Source organism: Lepidochelys kempii, chromosome 11 (assembly GCF_965140265.1).
Source record: "Lepidochelys kempii isolate rLepKem1 chromosome 11, rLepKem1.hap2, whole genome shotgun sequence".
Lineage (NCBI taxonomy): Eukaryota > Metazoa > Chordata > Testudines > Cheloniidae > Lepidochelys > Lepidochelys kempii.
Window position 1 is genome coordinate 9,142,364 of NC_133266.1, and position 20,825 is coordinate 9,163,188.

At 44.9% G+C, this 20,825-nt stretch overlaps 1 protein-coding gene across 3 annotated transcripts in view; it reads right to left on the minus strand.

Moving 5' to 3' along the window:
* Positions 1 to 20,825, minus strand: part of TFCP2L1 (transcription factor CP2 like 1) — a 41,666-nt gene that overhangs the window by 13,024 nt on the left and 7,817 nt on the right. For 2 of the 3 annotated variants that reach the window (XM_073305066.1, XM_073305065.1), the window contains exons 3-7: positions 5,540 to 5,616; positions 4,017 to 4,122; positions 3,647 to 3,753; positions 2,803 to 2,955; positions 1,367 to 1,477 (exon numbers count right to left, since the gene is read on the minus strand). In XM_073305066.1, coding sequence (XP_073161167.1) covers positions 1,367 to 1,477; positions 2,803 to 2,955; positions 3,647 to 3,753; positions 4,017 to 4,122; positions 5,540 to 5,616 — 554 coding nt within the window. The remainder of the gene's footprint in view (positions 1 to 1,366; positions 1,478 to 2,802; positions 2,956 to 3,646; positions 3,754 to 4,016; positions 4,123 to 5,539; positions 5,617 to 20,825) is intronic. The other variant, XM_073305067.1, reaches the window with a different exon arrangement.

Consider the following 20,825-nt stretch of genomic DNA (forward strand, 5'->3'; position numbering starts at 1 on the left):
AATTTGGCTTAGTCCATTCAAAAGTATCAGCAAAGGAAGTCAAGTTTATAAATAGGGGCTATAGGAAAACCTAAGGCAGACACATATAAGGTAACCAAAAACCACTGCAAGACAGGCCGGATTCCACACTCAGTTGCCATGGTGTAAATCCAAAGTAACTTTACTGAAGCCAATGGAGTTGGTTACAGTGATGTAAACCCAGAACAACAGAATCGGGACCTGTAGTCAACCTGTTAAGAGCCCATGACTATACTATGCAGCGTCCCTGTTTGCAGTGATAAAGCAGGAGACAATCTGTGGCATTCTTGGAGTTTTATCACCTCCACAAATACAGCTTTAAGCAAATATTTAACTCTTCAGCAACCAGGGCTAGAGGATTTCCTCATTCAATGTGTTAAAGTGCACTGGTGCTAACAGCAAGAGCTCTGTATCTGCCCATGTTGTAGGATTATGTCTCTTTGCACAGCAGGGTCTTGCTAGCAAAGGCTACTAGATTATAGGACAAATTATATAGTATCTGATTATTCCAAGTAACGATAAACCAAAAGCCATTCTCTTACGGAATGAGCTTATTTAAAACAAGCAAAAAGAAAATGAAATCATCTTAAGGAGCTCCAGTGAGACACTGTTTAAATAAAAAACTAGATCTTCCCATCAGCGACAGTTCCAGGACTAAAATGCCAGCCTGTAGAACATTCCCATAATGAAGGTGGTACTTGACCCCTAAACAGATTATAAAGGTGCCCTTGGCTGGTGCTTCTGCAGCCCAATGCGGGTTATGCACAAGCTTCAGTGCACAATGTAATCATGATGTTAAAAAGAAGAAAAAGTCTCTCTCATATGACCCATACCACATGCAAAACATTCTTTGAACATGAGCCAGTTGTAGAGTGAAGCTAGCAAAGACCAAGCTCACTGTACTGGCTTGTTCTAAAGGACATCCATGAAGGAAAGGAAATTGACAATTGGATCAGGATTCCAGCATCCTGTCTTTGACTCCACCCAGAACCAGATGGTTTAGAGGAAAGTGTAAGCCATGTGTACGGGACACTTATTTGGAGGGGACAACTCACGGGTGGTGGGAGGTGAAAGACAATCGCTCCTTAACCCAATTAATGGCTGGTTTATGCCCTGAAGCATAAGGGTCCAATATTCCTTATAAACTTTAGTTCCATCTAATATAGCTTTTTCTGAAAAGTCTAATTCCTTTTATATAGTTTCATTAAGCTCTCAGTCTCAATGAGACCTTGCTGAGTGGAGCCCCAGAAACTAATTCAGCCCTGTACAGAAGTCATTCCTTTTGTCATTTTAAGCGTGTGGCCCAACATATTAAACCAGTGAGCTGTACATGACTAAAGCATCTTACCTCTGTGAGAATGGTTGTATCGTAGGAGGGCTGGTATTTCTCCTTCTCTTGGGCAGTCTTCTTCTCCATTTTCTCTCTATCAGTTTTCTGCTTTCTGTCAGCTCCCTTAGGCTACAAGCACAGAGCACAAGCTTTTCCTTATGCCTCGCTTCACAGGGTGGGTAACAGGGGGCCATAGGTTTCATCTGATCTGTGCACAAAAGCCTCATTGGCATAATTGGGCTTTCTACACATGAAACAAGGGCAGGGCAAGGCCTCTATTTTCCAAGCAGCAGTTCACAGAAAAACCTCTACTGTATCTAGAACATCCTTTGTTAAAATTGCCATGCCTGTAGCATTTCCTAAACACGTGGAGCGCTACACAATCTGTATGCGTTCACAGTGCAACCCCTAGGATTTGATGCTATTTTAGAGCCTGAATCTCTGATCGAGGAACACACTTTAACGAGCACCTGTGTTATTTCTCCAGGAACTATAGGTATTATGAAAACTAAAGAGAAGTCAGAGTGGATCACCAAATCCAGCCCCCCATACCCCTCACCAATCTATGGAAAGTTTAGATTCAGATCTAACCGAAAGCCTGTTCGCCAGTCCCGAAATGGATTAGAGTACCTGTTCATTCCAGGTTTGCCAAAAAGCTTCAAACATGAAGGGAGACCGAGAACAAGGCTGCCCATCTTCCGCTCCATGTGTGAAATCGAGGGGAACTACTTGCAACATTTAAGGCCCTTCTCAAGTGCTTATCAGAGAATAGTCTAGAGAGTCGTTATTCTCCTCCGCTACTCGGGATGAGCTAACTAAGCTAAAAAAGTCGCCAGATTCTGCTCTCAGCTCTATGGGTGTAACTCCAGACTACGCCACTGAAGCCAGTGAAAATACTCTGGATTTATACAATGTAATAGAGCAAAGGTTGGCTTTGGTATCTTAACAGGCAGTGACGGAAGTTACCAAGTGCCAGGTCTGGAACAGGTAGACCATATACACCATCTCTATGGCTAACTCTTTCCCGCTATTGATGACTCACTGGACAATATCTTTTATGGTTGAAGAGACTCTGATATGAGAGCTCTATTCTGTGCGTTGGTGCCTTCCCAAGAAGCTGTTATCCCATCCAAGCAGAGCAGATTGTTTAAAAATCCAGATAACAGAACGGACTGAGATCTGAGCTGTGGGCTGACCTCGGTCTGAGTGCATGAAGCCGGTCCACAGAATGCACTTTGGGATCTCTGTTGCTAGACATACTAGGATGTTGTGCCTTTTCCATAATTACTATTGATGAGAGTACGAGCGCCACCTGTTTAATACCTTTATTCTTTTGCTTTATTGTAATGCCTGAAATACTAACAAACATTTTTAAAACCTTACACATAGCAAGATCAACATGCTCCATGTCTCGAACTCCCGAGAGAATTTGGGAAACCTGAACTAGCCCATACCTTGAACACTTTGATCTGGCAGCTTGCAGAATGCAAGTGTTCGGTATATTCGCCATTCTCATTCTGTTTAAATGTGTCGATTTGTATCCTGAAGGGCACCCCTTTCTCTCCACCATGTTTCCTTGGCGTAAATTCTGTGCTGATACAATGTACCTGGCAAAACAGAAGCTGTCTTTATAACTAGAGATGGCTCAAAGTTTCAAAGAAACTGATTTTCAAGCCCCTGTAGTTCAGGGGTGTATGCGACTGGGGGTTTCAAGTTTAGTTCCGGCCCATCTCTATTTTGTGGAGGAAACATAGAAAGAGTTCATAACAAAATAAAGAGTTCAAAAGAGTGACAGGACAAGCAGCCTGGAGAAAAACTGAACATATAGAAAGCAGGCTTTGGCCTTGCATCGCATACATACAGATTTAAAAAAGATAAATACTTGATATTAAGGGTAGGAAAGCCCCACGAGGTCTGATATTTTGCAGACACTGTGAGCCATTTGGGGTGTTTGCAAAACTAGAGTTTGTGGCCTTCTCTGCCCCCCCATAAACGAAACCCATCTTTAAGAGGAGAGTGGATATTTAGAGAGACATACAGATCATTCGACCTATGACAAGACCTGTGCTCTGTTAAGAATAGAAGATGCAGCCCCACCCCCAAAAGCTAAACTGGCACATCTGAGTAGCCTATAAATAGGACGTCAATGCACACACACACACACACACATCAATGGCGCACAGGTATTTTCGTTAGTATATTTCTTTCCCACGCCTCAGATACACAAAGACTGAAAAAGTATCCCTAATAGACATCGTACCATTCCATTTACTGCACGCAAATCCATTCGTTCCTTACCTGAATGAATGCAGATGCTCTTTTGGACGGATCCCACAGAAATTCAACAGTGTTTAGTTGGGTTGGGCTGGCCCTGGGATCTAAGATACCGACTGACAGTGGGATATCTGTAGAAGAAAACCCCTAAAATTTTAAAAATATTAAATTGAAGACAACAAACCAAGTTTTCATACAGTTACCAGACTCATTTGAAAAGCCAAGACAACCAACGAGGTATCCAGTTTAAACCAATACAGCTGTGGTTTCTTTCACCCCTCTCTGCACACACCATTAAAATTTTTGTAAAAAAGCAAACTCTGAAAAAAAATCCTTCAAGCAGCTCACAGCCAGCTCCAAACACTTTATGGGAACCATAATGAAATAATCTCACCTATATCAAGGATGCGGTCCCCAGGCCGGCTCCATCTCCAGCCCTCCAGCTGCTGGTGTTCTGTGTATTGCAGACGTCGATCATGGAAAACCACCCGAAGGATGCTCTGTTAAGAGAGGAGGGCAAGATGAATTAGGGGAGCCAGAAGCCCTTTTCCTGAGATGACTTTGGTTTCCCAGTGTCAGAGATGGGGGTCTGATCTGTTCCTCCTCCATGTGTCTAACTCCCATCGAGGAGGAGATCAGAGTGTCCCAATGAAAGCCACCCATCTCCATTTATGTCAAATTCCATTGATAGACGGTTCATCAAGATAATGCTCTCTTTGCACTTCAGAGGCCTTGTCAGTGGGAATTTGCCTTGATTCCAGCAATCGACGGTCAAGCCATTGATGTAGGGTTTGCTCCAGTGCACCTCTTCCAGTGTAGACTAGGAAAGCCTCTGTTTGCACCAGCAGAGCTTGCACCCCTTTCACTTCAGGTTTGGACTGGTGCAGCTGCATCAATGGCCAGAATCAGGACAAATGCACAATGCAGGCAAAGCCAAAGAGACTTTGTACTAATGTATTGCTTTGCATATGCAAAGTGCTTCACTACCATGAGCTAATTATCCCTCACCTCCCAGTTTCCAAAGGAAGTCCATTGTCTTGTTGCCATCCATTCTGAATGGAAGTGAGAGATTAATTTTGCATATAGATTAGAGAAAGGCCCCAAACCAAAACCTAGATCCAAGCACTTGCTTGCTCTCCTAGCAAGAGAGCATGTGCAAATCTGAACCCAGAGCCACATTTTATAAATCCTTCGTGTAGTGGGCTGAATAAAAACATGGAATCCAAATATGCTTGAACTTTATAGATGGTCTAAATCCAGATTTGGATCCAAATTTTGCAAGTGGCCCCCCCCGCTAATGAAAATCCCTGGATCACAACCACAAGAATTTGGGCCAGGAGGGCTTGAAACCAGAACCAAGATCTGGATCCAAATTTTGCAAAATCCCTGTATTTGTAAAATCCAACCCCCATAGTCAAACAACCCAGAACTCAGGATGTAGTTCTGTATGTTGTGGGTTGAGTCCACCACTAACGTAAACTTGAGTTGTGCAAGACCTGTGGGAGAAAGCTATGTGAAAAGCTGGAGTCCTCTTTATGAACACGTATCTGAGCCCAGGTGCGTTGAACCTGGGGTTGGTTTATAGCTTTGCATGGGTTAAGCCAGTAGATGAAGTGATGCTCAATGGTTTCAACCCAGTTTAGCTTTGAATTTTGGGATTCATCTGAACCCAAAACTCAGAGTAAAACTCTGAGGGCACGATTGTAACCAAAGCAAAGGTTTAGCTGAAACCCTGCAAAGCAAAACTGCACGGTCACATGCAGCTCTAACCAACTCAGGAATTAGGCCTTCAATCTTGCTCCCATTAAAGTCAATGGCAAAATATCTCCCATTGTCCTCCATGATAAGCACTGTCAGGGCCTTGATTTGTGTCTGTATGTAGTAGCAGGAAGAAAAGAAATCTATATTTCTCCTTACCTTTACATATTTTGTGTTTAAATCTTGAAACTCTCCCAATTTCCTATTCTCAAGTAGACGGATTTCATAAGACTGACCTAGAGTTTAAGGAAACATTTCCAAGGTGTTTAACATGTTGTAGCAATGAGAGAGTCATGCTGGCATTTATGTTGCTAATAAAGCATAAGACTGATCAAGGAAGGGTCATTCTTGGCAACATATCTCGTTTGTCCCATTAATGAGTGGGCATTAATGCAGGGCAGAAATCTGAGGGAAAGATGGTCCTATGGTTAATGTCCTGGACGGGGGGCATTAGGAGATTTGGGTTCATTTCCCAGCTCTGCCACAGACTTCCTATTAGACACTGGGAAAGTCACTTAATCGTTGTGCTGTCATTCCCCACGTAAAATGGGGACAATAGCACTTATTCCTTTGTCTGTCTTGTCTACTTGGTCTAAGTATTGAAGTCTCTTACTATATGTATGTACAGTACCTAGCACAATAGGGCCTCTGCGCTCTACTAGAATGCCAGGGATAATAATCTGGGGCTGATCTTGCTTTCTTTATCACGAGCTTCAATAGGATTTTTGGGTGCCTGAGGATCACAAGGTTGGGCTTGATTGTGGCCTTCCAACATACAGAAATGAGCTGGGACGCTTGTTTGTGCAGGATCAGCAGTGATGGTTTTCTATCACTGTGAGGGATTCAAATCCAAGTATTGGTTTCTTCCATATTAAGAAATTTGCCGATAGTCATATATGCTGATGCTATTGTCTGGACCTGGTAAGCCACCTTGACGTAAGATACCAAAACCTGGACAGTGCAATGAACCTTGTGTGTGTAACCCACTCTGTGTAGTAAACCAGTGCCTGAACAAGGACAGGACACTATCAATACAATAAATAAAGGGAATAGATACACAACAGCTGGTTTTTCCAGTTTATCTTGCTGCCCACCCCGCCTCCCGCCCCCATCCCCTTTAGTGAAGAATGCAGATCATCGTATAACGAGGCAATCTGAAACAGTGACTGGTTCAGATTTTCTAGCTTAACCAAGGTCATTTTAGCACTGATCCTCCAAAAGACTGCATAGCAGATACATCTGCCCCCAAGCAGCTGCCACTGGTAAAGGAAAAATGCTACATTTCTGGATCCAAATCTGTAAATAGCAGTAGATTTAGGACAGCAGAACTAATGGAAAGATATTGCATTAGAACAGGGTTCCTCTTGGGAATTGCAGCATTGCAGGCTGGCAACATGAGTGTAGGCAATGTTACTGGAGTGCTGAGATAGTTCAAGCTTATTCTGCTGCCTGGAAAAATAGAGTAGAGTAGAGAGGCCATATTCCATCTTCAGTGTTTGCACACCACTCCCACAGATGTCAATGGGAGTTCCACAAGCAGGCTATGACCCTTGAATCCAAGAACTGGCTAAAGGAGAAAAGGAAGCCACATGTAGCTACAGATTAATTCCTAGGTGCTGGAAATATACATAAATCTCAGCCCACATTTTGCAAAATCCACCATTTTTACTTCCAAGGAGAACTATATTTTGTGGCAAAACAGACTGTTGGACTGAAAGAGGATAGTGTCTGTAACCAATAATCCCAGCACACAATGCCATGGGACATCCTGTGTTTGTACCAAGGAAATATTCTCCATTGAGTATTCTCTTTATCAGGAAAGTAACTTTATTCACATGGCAATTTCAGAGAAATTTCGTTCACTGAAACAGAAATCCCATGGGTCTTACACAGATTTCATAACAAAGCTACATAAGCATGTGCTTGACTTTAAGACTGTGAGTAACTCCACTTTCTTCACTGGAACTTAAAGCACTTAAAGTTAAGCACATGCTTAGTGCTTTGCATGATTGGGACCTCACTTTCCTCAGACCTCTACAAGGCATTCCTAAAATCCCAGCCAGACCCAAAAAAAAAGCCCCAAGGTTCATTTACAGAAAATTCAGTAGTTTACTGGAAGATACAGACAAGTAATTGCACGTGGGAGGGAGATGAGGATGTGACCACAGATGGGAGGGGAGATGAGCCAAGAGGATCTTTCTGTTAAGGTGAATGCTATGCGTGTGAGAGAACCCCTAGTTTAAGGGCCCTAGATAACCTATCAAGTGTTAATGCAAAGGCACTGGCTCTGCGTAATCCAAAGTGTTACATAATAAGAACAAAAAAACAAAAACAGAAAAAAAATACTCACAGGCCCCAATTTGGATATCATTTACACTGGTATAAGTCAGGGATATCCCAACAAAACCCAGGCTCAGCGTCAGCCCCAGCCTGTTCCCACCGCTATTATTTCATTAAAGCGGCACAGATTTTTGACAAAGCCAAATGGAAATATTGGTCCATCGAAGATGTCTTAGTTTGGGTCTAACTTTCATTGTTAGCATGACTTTACACATCGCATTGCCTCAATGGATTTAGCTTCTCTCAGATCCCTCTTGTACTTACAGAGCTTTACTGTGCAAATATTAACCCAATTAATCACCACACAGCCTACTTTATTATTTGAGAGATCACACATTTCTCTAGAGGTAGATGGGTCTTTCTAGCCACATTCTACAGATGGGAAACAGATAGAAAAGCTAAGTGACTTGCTCAAGGCCACAAAGTAACCCAGTGCCAGAGCCAGGACTAAAACTAAGTAGTTTCTAGTTCTCAGTCAAATGCTCAGGGTACCAGACAGCTTGACACTTGGTGGAATATTTGCTATGGATTCTCCCATCAGTGTCTATTGTTCAGCCCCTTGGTTTACCATTGTCTTATGTGAACAGCTAAAAGAGCTTTACTGGGCATAAGAAAGTTGGTCCCACTCTTCTAGGCTGTCTTCGTTCATCAGATAAATCAACAAGTCACTGGTATATCCAGAAACCTGTGCGCCATGTGCTTTCCTACCAACAAACAAAATATTCACATTCTGGATACAAAATGAAGGCCTGAACTGGCAAATGTTCCACGCATGAAGTTACCATTGAAGTCAGGTTTGGCTTGAATCAGACCTCAAACTGGCCAGAAACAGAGGTTCGGCTCTTTAGCAAATGCTGCCTCCAAGTAGGCCTCTGTTATTTTAATATTATGGAAGCCACAAGGCATAAAATGTTTTGGTTCAAAACATATGGGTCATGTGAAAGAAGCCATTGAACTTAATACGGATTCCCTGAAAATCATCATTCAAAAGGCTATTCATACACTAGCTGGTTCCCCTACAACCTGAGTGTTAAATACAGATTCCGCCACAAAATAATTAAATATTAAGAATGTTTCTAGTTGAGCTTCCTACCCATAAATTATCTCCCATGGAAAACACTTCCCTTCCACAACCACCCCTGAAACCAAGTTTTAGAATACAGGTCAGGTTAACATTCCTACCAGCATTCCCATACATAGCATTAACACTAGAACAGGGCATGAACGGGACCTGATTTAAGGGCCGTGCTACCAGCCCAGACATGTTGATATGGAAGCTGAAATGCACATTCTCTACTTCTCCACAAAGCCTTCCCTCAGTGTCACAACTAAGGAAAATCTGAATTAACCTGGTAATTAGGGGTTACATTCTCTTCAGTTATACAGTCCAACCCCATTGAGTGAGGAGAATTTGGCCCTATACCAACAGGCCAGATATTCTGTTGTTAGTCTCTAAGATGCCACAAGTACTCCTTTTCTTTTTACATTCTCAAAAATATACCTCCGTATGGTTTAACCCACGGTATCAACTTGGAGGGGGATTTCTTTGGTTCATGGCTGATGCTCTACTAACTTTCACCACTATCGATAGAATAGGGTTCAAGAATACAGTGGTAAAGACACCCGAACCCTGTCTGCACTCCAGCTTCCACCAGTGGCTAAGCTGCACCAGTGGATAATTACATATGGTCCCACTTTCGCTATTGTGGACATACTGTTGAAATGGTTCCACTGTGTATAAATAATTGTGGAGTCATTAGGGCCAGAGAGGGAGAACAAGTCTAGAGACCAGTGGTTAGCAGGCCCACCTGGAAGGTGGGAGACACAGAATCCAGTCCCCCTGCTCCTGTGTCTCTTTATATTTATATCCACTGGAACAACTTCAACTGGAGAGACTGAGGGACGCCAACATCAGAATCTCTCATAGATTTATGATTATACTACAGCACACTCCTCAGAGGTGTGGGAGACCCCAAGTCTAAGGTGGACGATACCAACTGGGAGGGGTTACAAGTGCTTTGGAGGATAGGATTAAAATTCAAAATGATCTGGACAAACTGGAAACATGGTCTGAAGTAAACAGAATAAAATTCAATAAGGACAAATGCAAAGTACTCCACGTAGGAAGGAGCAATCAGTTGTACACCTACAAAATGGGAAATGGCTGCCTTGGAATACTGCAGAAAGGGATCTAGGGGTCATAGTGGATCACAAGCTAAATACAAGTCAACAGCGTTACACTGCTGCTAATAAATCCCAGAATGATGTTAATTCTTCCGCTCTACTCCGCATTGATTAGGCCTCAACTGGAGTATCGTGCCCAATTCTGGGTGCCACATTTCAGGAAAGATGTGAACAAATTGGAGAAAGTCCAGAGAAGACCAACAAAAATTATTGAAGGTCTAGAAAACATGACCTATGAGGAAAGATTGAAAAAAATGGGTTTACTCAAGAGAAGCAAAGACTGAGAAGGGACATGATAACAGTTTTCAAGTGCCTAAAAGATTGTTAGAAGGAGGAGGGAGAAAAATTGTTCTCCTTAACCTCTCAGGATAGGACAAGAGGCAATGGGCTTAAATTGCAGCAAGGGCAGTTTAGGTTGGACATTAGGAAAAACTTCTTAACTATCAGGGTAGTTGAGCACTGTAATAAATTGCCTAGGAAGGTTGTGGAATCTCCCATCATTGGAGATTTTTAAGAGCAAGTTAGATAAAATCTAGATAATATTTAGTCCTGCCTTGAGTGCAGAGGACTTGTCTAAATGACCTCTCCAGGTCCCTTTCTGTCACAGAATATCAGGGTTGGAAGGGACCTCAGGAGGTCATCTAGTCCAACCCCCTGCTCAAAGCAGGACCAATCCCAAATTTTTGCTCCAGATCCCTAAATTGAACTCACAACCCTGGGTTTAGCAGGCCAATGCTCAAACCACTGAGCTATCCCTCCCCCACCATAGAGTCCTACGGTTCTAGGATTCTATAATCCTTTCTAACACTCAAGCAGAGGCAGGAGACAGGTATTTGGGTGCCTAAATCTTGGCAGCAGTGCGAAAGCTCAGAGGGAGAAACCTGGGCGCCAAGGGAACTTTTACCCTGAACGTTTAGGCAAATGCAGAGTCAGCAGGAATGTTGAGGATCGCAGTGGACCCTAAAACTGGGACTTGCCACCTAAGTCCCTTTGGGTATGTCTACACTGCTATTAAAAACCTGCAGCTGACCTGGGCCAGCTGACTCAGGGTAAGGGGCTCAGGCTAAGGCACTATTTAACTGCGGTGCAGACGTTCCCTGCAAGGAGGGAGGGTCCCAGAGCTTGAGCTGCAGCCAGAGCCTGAATGTCTACACAACAATTAAACAGTCCCTTGGCCCAAGCCCGAGACAGTAGGCCCAGGACAGACATGGGTGTCTAATTGCAGTGTAAGCATACCTTCAGTGGATCTGGGCCAAAATGCCTTGTCTTCACTGTGATTTTACCCCAGGCTAGCTCACACATGTGTGTTAGCCTGTGGTAACAAATATATATCTCACATATAAGCAGTGAAGAAAAGGCCAAAGAGGCACTTTGCCTCATAAGTCACTGAAATCTTCAGAGGCATTAGCCTAGCCTCTGACCTAGCTTTATTACAGCAACTCTTTAGGGAGGATGTTGTACGGAAGTGTGTATTTAAAAAGGGCAGTTCCTGAACAACAGACATTTACACAATCCCATTACTAGGCAGGAGTTTATGCTCTGTTGCTGTACAAACAAGACTAGAATACAACAAAGTAGTAAACCACCCAGGCACACAATGTTCCTAACTTCTACTTCATGAAGCAACTCCGCCTGTCTTAAAGAGATTTATAGGCAGTTTACTTTTGTTACTTTTATTGTCCCTGACAATTAATGCAGCATAAAATTTAATTGTTGCTATCATTACCAAACTTCTGACATCCATGTTCTTTTGTCCCAAAAGGTAGGAAGACAAAAATAATCCTATCACTTAACAAGAGGTCACTAGACTAGTTCACATGCTAAAAACGTACACACGCAACACCTAATTCCTAAGCTTCGGCAAGTTCATTGCTGGGATTTAGTCATTAGCGATCGTAGGAGTTTTCTGATTTTAAGAATTGTTATTTTAAAATTTAAGGTTACATTTTGTAAAAACACTGAACTTTTTCCCACACAACTACAAATCCTATTGCAGTTACCAGTTTGGCTTTACATTTCTAATGCCATTTACGCTGCAAGGTCTCTGTTTTCTACACAACATGTTAACGTGTTATGCTGATTTCCAGCTATGACTTCAGTATGCCAAACCAATAGGCTCCAGGCCTGTTTAGAAAAGTAAGTAGCTCACCTAAGTAGACTATAAGATTCGGTTTTATGTATAATATGTTCACTGAATCAGTGGAAGCTAGAAACAGAAAAATATACTCTTCCTTAATATGTGATCCTAGTGACAAGCAGGGGGCCTAGAAAGAATCAAACTGGAAACTGTTTAAGGATTAAGCTAAACTATGGGCCACAGCAACAATTCCATTTAGCAACTTAACAAGGACATGAAAAATGCAGCATTGATAAACGTGAAAGAATGAGCCCAGCTGAATACAGCTTGGAGGGAAAAGGAAGGGAAAAGTTGTTCTTCTGCAAAACTTAAGCACGCACAAGGCAGACAGAAAGAACACTTTAATGAGACTATTCAGATGGATGAGAATTCATAAAGACTTTCAGTGGGTTACTCAATAAAACCTCAGGCTGATATTTTCAGGGCATGGGGCCACCTGACCATGCATACTTTATGCCACACATGTACTGCAGCTAGAGACAAGCAAAAGTGAAACCCTGCTCCCTGCACACACAACGTACACACAGGCATTAGTAGTGCCAGGTGGGTGACAGTTCTCCCATCCTAGACCACAAGTGGCACTGGAAGCTGCTCTGTGGTTACTTACAGTAGCCTCAGGGCTGAGTAAGCTCAAAGATGCAGTATGAGATGTTTAGCCAGTGGATGTTGGGGATCCACTAGCTACAGGACAGGCCATCCTCAAACCTCCCTCCTGTGCTAAGACGATGGAACCTCGGGGGGGGGGGGGGGGGGGGGCGGGGGGAAGCGGGGAGAAGAGAGAGAGAGAGGGAGGGAGGAAGACATGTGGGTGCCAGGGAATGCAACCCCCACACGGCTCCACTATATCCCACTCTGTCCAAGGGTCTTCCACAGCCCTTCCCTGGGCCAGAGGATTATGCTCACAGACAGTTTCTGTCCTGCTTTTCATTACAGAGGGGTTGGAGGAATATAATGGAGTGCAGTTCAGGTGTTCAGTCTAATACCAGTTTATATAGCTGCCCTTCCAACAGTTCTCTTCCTGTATTTGTCTCCTCCTGTGGCTTCTTCTCTTCTCTTTTCAACCCTTTGTCCCCCCTCCCTCCCTCCCTCTTTTCCCTGCACATCTCTTCCCTCCCCTACCTCTTAACACACACTCAAGAGCCAGGTTTGCTGGAGGGAAGGCTCAGCCCTCTGCACCAACACTCCGCTCAGCCTGAGTCTGCTCAAACTTCTGCAAACAATCTAGTTCATGCTGGGCATGCTCAGAGGCTTACAGGTATTAAAATTACACCATCTCAGACCCTTTGTTCAAGTTTAGTTAATAATTCCTCTGCGGCAACACTTCCAACTCTGAACTAAGAGAATGTACGGGCCAACAGGTTCAGAAGCACTTTGCAGGTGACTAATTTAGGAACTGTACTTAAATTCAGCCCTGTGTATTGCTGGCTCTTTTCCTGGGGTGATAGCGGACATCACTTACTCTGGGTTGATTATAGTATGGTGGCTGTTAACTTGGCCTTGGCTGGTGCCTATAATAGAGTTCTCCTTTGCCTCTTGAATCAATAAGGATCTAGCACGTTTCACGTGTAATGAGTAGATCTCGATTACGTGTTCAGTACCTCTGCCTGTCCAGATCCAAGCGTGCAATCACAGACTCTCTGCCGGTGGGGTAAAGGCCCTGGCTTCCAGCTAATACGGTCAGTCCTGGTATACGGCCGATACCATCTGTTGCACAAGGTTCCTGGCTGCAGGTTTTGACAGTGCGATTCTCATGGTAACATTGGTTTCTTTTGTGCCATTTGCAAGCCTAGTATTTTCTCACGTTCCCCAGGTAACCAAGAAGGAGGATGGTCTGAGGCTGGGGTGCTGCAGCGGGACTCAGAAGAGCTGGGGTCCAACCCTCAGCTCTGCCATGGGTTCCTTGTGTGATGTTGGGCAAGTCACTTAATCCTTCTCTGCCTTAGGTCCCAATCTGTCAGATGGGGATAAGGCAGCTGTCTCCCACATTTGTCTGTCTCTTCTATTTCGATTAACTATTTCGTATAAAGTTGGTACAGGACCTTGTACATTTAGCTCGGTTGGGACCTCTATGCACTACTGCAATACAAACAAAACAACAACGAGCTCTAGTGGAAAGTCAAGTCCCTGTTTGTCTGCTCACTAGCACCTGGGCTGGGAAAGCCAGTCCACCTAGTAGCACACTTTGAAGATACAGCAGGACAGAGCTGTGCCAGGTTTAGCTTTCATGGAAAGTTTTTCACGATCTGAATAGCTCTCATACAAACCATTACTCTGTGATTACTAGGAATAATGAACTAGAATGGATGAACAGCCTCTTAGACACAAAAGACAGAGCATATCATTACAACTTTACAGGAGATGGCCAGTCTCTTATTTCCAGAGGGACTAGCGTTTTCTGTTTGAGCCCAGAATAGGTGCAGTATGTTAGTGTCAGCAGCAATGCATCTTTCCCTGCATTGCCCCACCAGAACTCCTTAACCCTGACCTGGAGGCTTCTCACCTAGGGATGAGGATGTATTTCAGTCCCCAGGCCTGGTCATTCACTCCTTGCTCTCTCTGCTAAAAATAACCAATTGAGAGTGCCCGTCAGTGTCTGACGTGCTGTGGGGGGGGAGAGACCGCGCTGTGGACAGCTGCCTATTAGGAAGGAGACAGCCGCTTAGCTCATCTCACATATAGCACGTACAACCCACATGACACTAATCTACACTACCAGTTGGTACATAAGCACAAGGGGCACCCCCCTGGGTTTCCTAGAACACCCAACCTAAACAAATGCAGGGAAGAAAGTGAAGTAGAGGGGTCCCCTAAAAAGGGGCAACTCCAAACATCTTTATAGCATTCAGATCAGGTATTAGCATCTCCTTCATTGATCTACAAAGCCAACCACCAGTATAGATAGCTCGGTCAAACAAGGCTCCACAATGGCCTCCAAACTGCTTATTCATGACCTAAAGTGCAGCTTCCGAAGACACTTCATGGTAGAAACAGCTAATTGGGAAACAACTCTAGCTCCTTGGATTGACAGGTGCTTTAATTCAGGAATCAAACGTGGTAGAAATGTAGGAGAAACTTCAGTACCAAAGTTAAAAACATCCAGAAAAGTACCCAGCGCAAAAAAAAAGACAGTTCACGAAAACGCTCCAGAAGTCTTGCTGGTTGTCACCAATGAAACCGAGTCCAGTCCTGAAGTCTACACACAGTCCTGAATCTGGTCTCACCAGCATAAGTCTGCAGACTTCAGTCACTGCTGCTTTGTGAGAGTAGAACCAGGTCCAGTGGCCTCAGCAGAAGTTTTGCCTGAGCGAGGACTGCGAATTCACAGACTTCCATTTAACCCAGATGGGAGTAAAGAGAGGACAGCAGGAAGGACAGAAAACCGTCTCCCAGGTTAAAGGGCAGCCAGGAGATTCCTGCTTCCTATGGACAGTTGTGCTCGGATGCTCTGCTTATTCCAAGCCCCTTGTTGCCTGAAGCAAGATTGATGGTGACCTTAGGGTTGGTGTGGTTTGGAGATAGCACTGTGTCTCCTGTGCCTCACTGCCAAAATGTACGTGAGAAGCAAGAAAAATCCTGCTAGCAAAAGGAAGGAGCTGGGGTATGACACCAAGAACCTACCCAGACTTGCCTGTAATTGAGGTAAGAGGGCCAGCTCCATTCCCTGAGCTTGAGGCTATGTCTACACTGTCACTTATGTCAGCGAAACGTATGTCACTCTGGGGTGTGATCACACACACACCGAGCAACAAATTAGACCGGTATAAGTGGCAGCTTGCATAGCGCTATGTCAGCGGGAGAGCTTCTCCCACCGGCATAGCTCCCGCTGCTTGTTGGGGTGGATTAATTGTACCAATGGGAGAGCTCTCGTGTAGCCACTCTGCGCTGAAGGGAGAGAGATCTTACAGCGGCGCAGCTGCATCCATACAGCGCCACTGTAAGCTTTAGTGTAAAGACAGCCTGAGAAGTGCCAACAGAAGGACAAAAAGTCTCAACAACTGGTCATGAAAGTGAAGAGAAAGAACCACCAACTTTACAAACCATTCTTAGAAAGAAACCAGGGACAGACCAATGATGGGAAGCCAGGGACAGACCAAAAATGTGTCAAGGAAGAGAGATTCCTGCAGGGTGCATGTTAGCAAAGGGTAGGCCAGAAGGGAACTTAATTCTTTGGAAGGCTCAAGATCCTGTCAATAATTGTGATGATTATTAGAAAAAACAGCCAATCCCTCTGAGTCACGCAAAATGAAAATAATATTCTTGCAAATGCAGCTATAATTAACTGAGAACCTCACCCAGTCAGAGCTGGTCTCCCAGCTTTCTGTTCTCTTCATTTAGGCAAACAAAAGACTGTTCCAGGAAACATACAAACATTCAAGCATAGTCATGACCCTATAAAAATTCAGTTCCGTGAGAGTTAATGTCAATACAAAAACGGATTTCTTCATTTCCATAAATCTCCAAGCATAAAATCCAATTCTCCAACTACAAAAAAATCCTGTGGCCAGATTTGGAGACTTAAAATAGAACCAAGGCAAAGGTTTTCTTTCTACTTTCTCCTCTAGGTAGCTCTATCTCCTCCCCAGACAACTAGGATTTCGGGGTGTCTTCTTCAAATCACGTCTCACTTTCCTATACTTCCCATGCCTGCTTTGCTTGCACTATTTCCGGCTGGGACAATTGCTTAAACTAACCTTCATTTGCCCTTTTTCCACATTCAGGATGGTAACCATGTTGAAAAGTATTTGGGCCATAGACTGCCATATTAAGTTTGTACAGAACCTTGCACCTTTAGCTTGGTTGGGGCTTCTATACACCACTGCAATAGAATCTCGGCTGTTACATGACTTGCATCCACACACCCCACTGCTACAAACCACGGAATACAAACTGTATCAAGACACCTTGCTAATGGGGTAGTTTGTAGAAGGGTTGCTGCTCGATAAGGTTTTTTTTTAAGACAATCCACAATAGGCACCGAAACAGCACTTAAAAAAAAAGCAACCCAAAAAAACAAGCTAGTTCCAATGGTGTTTGAAAACAGTTGGCCCCAAATGGATCCATTTTAGCAGGGTTCTGGCTCCAGTTTCACACTGAATGAGGGAGCCCAGGGGAGGAGACTGCAAAAGACAAGAGTAAGGAGTCAGTCACTGGAGCGCAGACTGCGTGGATTTGACTATTCAGTTGTTTGACCTGCAGGCTGGGTCTCTCACTGCAGCCAACAAGAATCTAGGGTTTCAACCTTTCGCCAATGAGCTTGGCCTCTTGTCAGCTTAATACAATAGTTAAGACTAAATGCCTTGATGTCCTTCATAAACCCTCCCCACGTGGGACACTATGCTCTCAACCTGGGAGTCCTCTTCAATTCCCCCCACCCCACTGCTCCCATCCAGGAGAAACCAGTCCACACCTCCTCCTCCAAAATATTTCTCCTTTTCCTCTGTCTGCACAGCTAAAAACTCTTCCCAACCCCAGTCATCTGTCCCTAGGGTATATACCCTTCCCCTGTGTGGCCTCCCCAACCCCCATCTGAGCCCCCTCCAGTCCATACAGTCACTGCTAAGATCTTCCTAGCCGATTCTTCAGGCCATATCAGCCCCGTCCAATTCCCTCCACTGGCTCCTTCTCCACTAAACTAAGTTCAAAACTCTTGCCATCTCCTTCAAAGACACTATTTAGTTCTGCCCATCCTCTGTTATTGATCCTCCTTATTCCTTCACTCAGTCAATAATGCCAACCTCAAGGCCCCATGTCAGACTCCTGAGCTTTCTTCCAAGCTTACCCCTACACATGGAACATCCTTCCAGAGCTGGTCCACAAACGCCCTCCCTCCACACACTCCCTACCCATCTGTTTCATTGGGTCATATCTGGCATTGGTTTGTGAGCTCCTCAGAGAAGAGATCAGGCCTTTTTAACACAAAGTGGAAGTTTTATGGCGCTCAAGACTCAAGAATAGTTCCAATGAAGAAAGACATTTCTCCTCAAAACAAAATGCTATTTAGATTAAAAGACTAATTTTTGTTTTTAAAATTAACAGGTGCATGTCCTACTTTTCTACTCCAGAGAGGTCAATGCTTTCACAAGACTTTTGACACACAAGGAATGGGAAGGAGACATTTATAAATACTCCTCTCTAGGAGTTTACAAACACAAGTGCCCATTTAAATCAGACCTCATCATCTGCCAGTTCAAAAGGACACTGTCGTGGGACTACAAGGCAAGTTATGATTTATTTTTAATTTAGTGCAAAACCGTTGCAAATCTGATTGGAAGGTGGAATTTAAAATTGCTTCTCCCCACCCCACAAGAGATTACCCCAGAAATAATATTTTAAAACAATCCCTAGACCAATACAAGCTTGGCTTTTGCTCGGAAAAGGCCATGTCTATATCAAACCAAGAGACATGCTAGCAGGGCTCTGGCACCTTTTCCCTAACCAGCAAGGACAAAGGATTTTTGTCTGAGGGATGCGGTTGAGAGCCAGGGAAGGACTAAATCCTATCCTTCCTATTGGGAGGGCACTGTGTGGAGCGCAGAGTAGAGCTGACTGCAAATATATACCAAGAAATACCAAATATATACAATTTAGCTTCAGCAGGTACATGCCGTGAGCATGGGTGAAATTCATCTGCATACACAGAGCAAACCACTTAAGCCAGGGATGGGCAAACTTTTTGGCCCAAGGGCCACATCTGGGTGGTGAAATTGCATGCAGGGACATGAATGTAGGGCTGGGGCAGAGGGGTGGGGTGCAGGAGGGAGTGCGGGGTGTCGGAGGGGGTGCAGCGTGCAGGAAGGGGCTCAGGGCAAGGGGTTGGGGCGCTGGGGTGTAGGAGGGGGCTCAGGGCAAGTGAGCAGGAAGGGGCTCAGGGCAAGGGAATGGGGTGGAGCAAGGGTGCAGGAGGGGGCTCAGGGTAGGGGGTTGGGGTGCAGGAGGGGGCTCAGGGTGCAGGCTCCAGCCCGACACCACCACTTACCTGGAGCATCTCCAGGGTGGCAGCGGCATGCAGCGGGGCTAAGGCAGGCTCCCTGCCTTCCGTGGCCCCGCGCTGCTCCTGGAAGTGGCCAGTACCATGTCCCTGTGGCCCCTAGGGGAGGAGGGGGGCAGAGGGCTCCACGCACTGCCCTCACCTACAGGTTCCTCCCCTGAAGCTCCCATTGGCCACGGTTCCCTGTTCCCGGCCAATGGAAGCTGCAGGGAGCAGTGCCTGCAGGTGAGGGCAGCACACAGAGCGCTCTGCCCTCCCTCCCCCAGAGGCCACAGGGACATGGTGCCAGCTGCTTCTGGAAGCAGCAGCGGGCCCGTGGCACGATGGGGGTGGCAATCCCGCAGGCCGGATCCAAAGCCCTGACAGGCCAGATCTGGCCCACAGGCCATAGCTTGCCCACTCCTGACTTAAGCAGTGCATAGATCTTGAGCTGGCCCTCTGCACAGACCTCAATTTCAAGGGAATGTTCTAGTCACTTTGGGTATGTCTACCCTGCAATTAGACACACGTGGCTGGCCTGTGCCAGCTGACTTGGGCTTGTGGGGCTTGGGCTAAGAGGCCGTTTAACTTCAGTGTAGACATTTGGGCTCAGGAGCTCTGGGACCCTCCTATCGAGAGGCAGGAATTCCTTATACCTCTTCCTCCCCAGAACACACGCTGAAGACAGAGCAGGATTCCACACTTACAGCACAGTTTGTCTCATACAGTTCTCAACAACAACAAAGCCCATTTTCACATTCTACTCTAGTCATGCTCTTCTGCACTGTAGTTCAGTCCAGCTAGCCATGGCTGCAGCCAGCTTGTTTGTGACCCCACTAGAGAAAAGACCAAAACTGGACCTTCCCCTACTCCTTTAGGCAAATCCATTCTAGGTGGGATTGTCAGAAATGCTCAACACTGACCTAACTCTGCTCCCATGAAGTCATTGCTAAGAGTCCCATCCATTTCCATGGAAGCAGAATTAGGCCAAAGCAGAGCACTTTTGAAAACCCCAGTCTGTGTGCCCATCACACCGCGCAAGCCTCTTGACTTCTCTATTACAACGAGGGCGGAAGTTGGCTCCTTGGCCAGGTCTACATGGGGACACTCAGGAGAGGGAAGGCAAATCAATAAATGGTATGAAGTCAATGCCCATGTGTTGGTGTGTTAAACACCCCAAGTGGATGCTCTCTGTAACTTAATCCTTCTCCACACACTCATATTTCCGGCTTTGTTAAAAGAAAAAAAATCCAATGATTAAATTACAGCAAATTAAGATCACTTTACTCCTGAGTAAAAGCATCCACGTGGTTGTTCTGATGCACTTTAACATACATGCATTGACTCCATGCCTTTCAGGAAGACAAAGGCAAATCAATTAGAGTCCTCATGTAGCCAAGCCCTTTGTCTCTTACAAAGATGGAGCAGGAGATACCCCATTTTCAAAGCTGTTGACAGACAACAGGGAACAAAGCCCAAAGTCACAATGGGATTTATCAGGAGATGTTCAAATATGATCAGTCTCAACTTTACAAAGGGAACTTTAGACTTCCCCATTCACGGAAACCTGATGGTTAGCCATGAACTCTCTCCAGCCTCTGTATGCAGAGCCATGGAAGAACTGCAAATTAGCATCTCCACCCTTCTCTGGAGCTAAGGCAGAGTCAGAGGAGAGAGCAGTTTGAAATGGGCTTGGGTATTTTGCAGGCAGAGACATTATTTTGCTACTGGTTGCTTTTAATGGCAAAGGATCCCATACCCTCCATGACGGGAAGATCATTTCACAGAAAGATTCATCAGCTCTTTTACCCTCCCTT